Source organism: Myodes glareolus, chromosome 3, assembly GCF_982192425.1.
Source record: "Myodes glareolus chromosome 3, mMyoGla1.1, whole genome shotgun sequence".
Classification (NCBI taxonomy): domain Eukaryota; kingdom Metazoa; phylum Chordata; class Mammalia; order Rodentia; family Cricetidae; genus Myodes; species Myodes glareolus.
Genome location: NC_142028.1, coordinates 21789283 through 21795224, shown reverse-complemented (window position 1 = coordinate 21795224; position 5942 = coordinate 21789283). Strand labels below are relative to the sequence as shown.

The 5942-nt window shown below is 38.8% G+C and overlaps 1 protein-coding gene across 1 annotated transcript; it reads left to right on the top strand.

Moving 5' to 3' along the window:
• Window positions 1-607: 607 nt before the first annotated feature.
• On the top strand, window positions 608-959 carry LOC125399402 (small ribosomal subunit protein eS27). Its single transcript, XM_048432840.3, has one exon. The coding sequence runs from the start codon at window positions 639-641 to the stop codon at window positions 891-893; it is 255 nt and encodes an 84-aa protein (XP_048288797.1). The 5' UTR covers window positions 608-638; the 3' UTR covers window positions 894-959.
• Window positions 960-5942: the final 4983 nt, after the last annotated feature.

Below are 5942 nucleotides of genomic sequence, written 5' to 3'. Positions count from 1 at the left end.
AAAATATTCTATAGTTTATCTCATGATTTCTTCTCTGATTCACTGGTTATTTATAACTAGATCATTTAACTTCCCCCACGTTTACATTTTTACATATCATGCTAGTATTGACTTCAAATATTAACTCATTTTAGGCAAAGAACACACTTAGTCATTTTAAACTGATTAAGATTTAACTTATTTTGATCTAACATATCCTCAGTTTGTAGAACTTTTCATATTATTTTGGGAAAAGTCTATATTATTTTATTAAGTAAAATTTCCTGGAGATGTCTGTTAGATCTAGTTGGTTTGTATGCTCCTTGAGTAGTCTATCCTCTTTTTCATATTCTGTTGATGTGGGAGTCCCCTCTGTGTGCTATGATTACCATTAATAAATAAAGAAACTGCTTTGGACCTATAGCAATGCAGAACTTAGGTAGTCAGGCAAAGCTAGGCTGAAAGCTGGGACAAAGAAGGGCAGAGTTAGAAATGCTACGGAGTCACCACTGGAGATGGATTTGCTGAAACTTTGCTGTTAGGCCACAGCCTTGAGGTGATGCACAGGTTACTAGAAATCGGTTAAATTAAGATGTAAGAGTTAGCCTATAAGATGTTAGAGCTAGCCTTTCCGGCGGTGACGACCTCCCTACGAGAACATGCCTCTCGCAAAGGATCTCCTTCATCCCTCTCCAGAGGAGGAAAAGAGGAAACACAAGAAAAAGCGCCTGGTGCAGAGCCCCAATTCCTACTTTATGGATGTGAAGTGCCCAGGATGCTATAAAATCACCACGGTCTTTAGCCATGCACAGACGGTAGTCTTGTGTGTCGGCTGCTCCACTGTCCTCTGTCAGCCTACAGGCGGGAAAGCAAGACTGACAGAAGGATGCTCCTTCAGGAGGAAGCAGCACTGAAAAGCACCTGATTCAAGATGAGTGGGAACCATCCCAATAAACACATTTTGGATAAAAAAAAAAAAAGATGTTAGAGCTAATGGGCCTAGCAGTGTTTTAATTAATACAGTTTTTGTGTGGTTATTTTAGTTCTGGGTGGCCGGGACAAGCAAGCGGCCTCCCTGCAAAATTCTGTCTCACTCTGTTCACTCCTGAAAGAGGTCTGAAACTATACAGCCTTTGTTGCTCAACTGTTCTTTCCCTTCAGTTATGTCTTATTTTATTTTAGATAATTTGGCTAAATTAGATGGTCTTATGTTTAAATTATTATGCTTTTCTGATAGACTGATTTTGTCATTATTTGAAGTGTCATTTTGAACCTACCAATACGTTTTTGAAGACTGTTCATCTGGTATTAACATACCACCCCACCATTCTTTTCACTATTTTAATAATATCACTTTTCTTCATAACAACCATTACACATTTTACTAAAAATGTGTCTCTGATATACAGTATTTTGTTAAATCATGATTCTTATCAATTTAACCAGTCTGTGCTTTTTGATTGAACAGCTTAATACATTTACATTAAATAGAATTTCAAAATTTTTTGAAGGTGTTTAGATGCCATTTTGAAACTTGTTTTTCATGTTTTATATACTGTTGCTCCTCTATGGTCTACAAATTCCACCTCTAAAATGAAATAGATTTTCATTTTCTAGCATACAAGTATTACTTGTGCTTCACTTTACTATACTTGGAAGTGATTTTCATCCATCTTTTCAGTCCTTGAAGATTATGATTAATCTTAATTTATCATAGTCTACTTCAGATTAATACAAATGTAATTTCAATTGTTCTGTTCACTCTTATTTCCTTTGTGCAATTTCCACCAAAATTATATTTTTGGGGTGTGTATGTGTATGTTATATATGTTCACACATGTGTAGATAGATAGGTATATGAGCATGTGTATACATGCACATGTATGAACACACATATGGGTGCCAATGGTTGATAGTGGGCTCTTCCTTGATCAATTTTTACCTTGCTGAGGCAAACTCTTTCACTGAACCAGAACTCACTGGTCCATGTTAACTATCCAGATTATTAAAGATACCTGTGTCTGCCTCTTAAGTGCTGTGATCATAAGCAGATCATCATGACCAATCAAGGTTTTTTGATAAATTTCATTAAATTTTTTGATTGATGATTTTGTACATGTTTATAATGCCCTCTGAGTACTTTCACCCTTGTTCTCCCCTTATATCCCTCTTGTCCCTGTCAACTCTTATTCCTCCATAGGTATCCTTTCCTCATATTCATGTCATTCTGTTTCTTTGTGGTCCACTAAGTTTATGAGTTTAACTAGTGATGTTGGTGTGATAGTGAATTTGAAACTACCCATCTGATGCAATCCACAGGAATCATGCAGTGAGATTTCAACTGATAAGACAGAAGACTGACACGCAAGAGCAAATGTGTTCTGATAGAAGCAAATCCAGTTCATAAGGTGCTGAGCCTACCTCCTTTTGTATATAAACTGATTCTCACAGTCGATCTCTTGTAAAGCCATAAGCACTCTCCCTTGTTGCAAGATTCAGCAGAGTATGGATTATCGGGCATAACTCTTTCCCATGTACTGGTATATTGGGTCATCCTCTCCCCACTCTGTGGAACCTCCAGTGGGAAATTTAGTCACACAGTCAATAACCTAGGTTCCCACGGTCTAATCTCCACTTAGTTCCCTAAGATACATTAGAAGTCACCTCCCTGCAACTATCTTCCATTTGACAGGACACGCAGTCAGGAAAGGAGTCTTTCATTTAGTTCACATTTGGGATCTTCAAATATAAAGGGACATTCAAGCCCAGAGAATTGCCTTTGTTTTGCTTGTGTGTATAAACTAAAAAGTTTACAGAATAAGGAGAGAACAGCAGAAGAATAAAGAAACTAATGCATGAAGTTACATAGTAGAAAACTCATTTCACCCTCAGATCTAAGTCCTGTGCTTGCTGTACATCTTCTGACCCTGAGGGGACACTGAGGTTGACACTCCGAGGTCCCTGATATCCATCCAAGTCTGGTGGGTCCTTAGTAGGTATGCAGCTGAAGACAATGGCTCTCCCACCCCCAGAAACCATCAGTAGCTAATGGTTTGTTAGGGAGTGATAGGCTCTCTGAGCCCCTCCCTGATCCATGACTAACTGTTGACAGGTTAAGTCTTGTGCAGGTCCTATATATATATCACCACAGTTACTGTGAGACCGTGATTACAATGCACTTGTCACACACAAAAGATAACATTTTGTGGCCCTCACTCTTATCTTATAGGGCTTACATTCTTTCTATCCTCTTTTCCATGATGTTCCTTGAAAACTCAACCAATATTTACTCTCAGTACTTTGGGCAACCACAAGTCTCTTCATCTACTGAGTTCATTACAAAGATAAGCTTCTCTGATTAAGGATAAAAGTAAATTTGTTAATGGGTATAAACATGGGAAAATGAGCACCCAAATGCACTGTTAGTGGGACTGTAAATTGGTAAATTTTTGGAAATCCCTCTGAAAATACTCAAACAAAACAAAACAAAACCTAGAGACAGAACTGTTATATGATCCAGCCGTTCCACTCATGTGCATGGACCCAAAGTACCCTGAATTGTACTATGAAGATAGAGCCTCAACCATGTTCACTGCTGCTCTGTTCACCATCACCAGGAGACAGAACCAGCACAGCTTTCCATCAGCTGACAAACTGTTAATGAAAACGTGATACATGTGCACAAGACATTAAATTCAACTATAAGGAAAAATAAAATTTTGTGGTAAATGGATGGAACTGGAAAAGTTTATATTAGGGTAAACCAGATCAGAAGGACAAATGCCATATTCGTTCTCACAGAACAGGTTATTTCAATTTGCAGCTCCTGTAGAATGTGGAAAAATAGAATGGGGCCATTAGCTGGGGTATGTCTTAGCAGTGGGGGATATTAGAATATATATGATATGTAAGTAGGGAGGGAAAACATCGGGTTTGGAATGGTTTAAGTATGGCTGGTATTGAAAGGGGTAGGGGACATGAAGTGAGAGTATATGAAAAAGTCACATAGAAACCAAGTACTTTGCAAGCCAGTTCTTAAAGCCTAAGTTTTTAAAAGTGCCTAACAATATCATGCACCCCAAGATAATACCTTTCCTTAGAAACATCATGCAGATTGTTTGTAATGCGTATGCTGACTTGTAAGCTACTATCACACATCTCTCAGAGCTATTAATTTCTTAATTATGTTTTCTTTTCTATTTCCCAGATTTGCTCGACCCGTTCAAATCTGTCATTGAATTTCTCTTTCCTTTGCTTTCCAACTCTCTCTCCATGTGGTTATTTAAAAGATTCCATGAACCACCCAACATAATCTCATTATGTAGCTCACACCAACCTTGGACTTCCTCTGTAGATCAGAGTGTCATCCAACTCCCAGGGATGCTCTCACCTCTCCAGTCATAGTGCTGGAATGCAGGTGAGCACTACCTTGTCCAATACGGTATATATCTGCATCATGGTTTGCTACCCAGTGAGAAATCATTCCTTTTTGGGTGGTGGAAATCATTCTTATACATTCTTTTATTACTTAAGAAGTGGTTTTCTTTAGTTCTTTGCATTTAAAACAGTTAATTTGAAAACTTTGTCTTTATCGCTGTTGAGAAACATTCTCAGAGGGGGAATTTAGGGTCTTTCCAAGCTTACTTTGGGCATGTATACCAATTTATACAAGCATGTATTATTCTTTGCAATAATGTTGAAATTTTAAAGACCCCTCCAAGCACATCTTACTCCCATCTGAATTTTTTTGGTCCAATGATTATTGCCCACACACGTTAGTTAGCTTTTTTATTTTCTAACAGAATGCCCAGAACTGAGTAATATACAAAGATGTTTCTTTACATTACAGTTTCAGGGGATGACCATCTGAATCAAATAACTCCGTTGGCTTGGCTTGAGAACCTCAGAGCAGATGGCATCATGATGGGGGAAGAAAGTACAACAATGGTCACATGGAAAGACAGGAAGACAGGCACTGTCAGAGGCCAGGATCCATTGATTTACTAGAATGTCATAGGTGCCCATGAGAACTACTCATCCAAGGTCAGCACCTATTACCAGGATTCCATTTATCAAAGATTTCAGAACACTGGAAACTGAACTTCTAGCACATAAAGCTTTTTGGGGGTGAGGTGTGGGGGGGGTTGTACTCAAACTGTATCCAGCCACTTCACCGCTTCAGGAAGCTACACGGCTCAGCAGCTGGTGCTGTTTTTGACAGATGTCCCTAGGGGGAAAAGATTGTTCATACCACAGCTCAGATGAAGTAGAGTAATACCCTACAGGTGGGAATTTCTAGGGGGAATTCCTCAGAGTCCAAATGAGAATACTCTCAAAAGAGGCTTTTGAAGTCCTGCACCCTTTCTGCCCCCTCACAAACCCAGTAGGCTGCGGGTTCCCCCAAGTACTATAGTTGTAAACTCTTTTGTTTTTAAAGCTCAAGTGAAGCTGAGATAAGGGGGGGTGGGAGCAAGTCACGTTTCAGGAAGCTCATTTTTCTCATAAAAGCCTGCTGTGGGCCAATTTCCTTGGGAAAATGACTCTGAATTAGAAGTTTGTGCACAGGAAGGAGTCTCAAATAAGCACCTGTGGCTGAGAAAGACGGGACTGGGGGAAGGAAATAGACAGTGATGAAGTGTGGCTTAGGTTTTGATGGGAGAAAGTGATTCTGCAGAGCACAAAGAGAGGAATTTGCCTTCATGTAAGCATAGCATTGTGTAAAAAGTAATATATAGGACAAGAAGTAGACAATCGACAGAACTCTATCACATAAATAAGCCATTAAAATATTAAAATTTTAAGCTATGATAATTTATTTGTGTATTTAATGTGTATGAATGTTCTATCTTCACACACACCAGAAGACATTAGATCCCATTACAGATGGTTGTGAGCCACCATGTGATTGCTGGAATTTGAACTCAATACCCTACAAGAACAATCAAGTGCTCTTAACCTCTTAG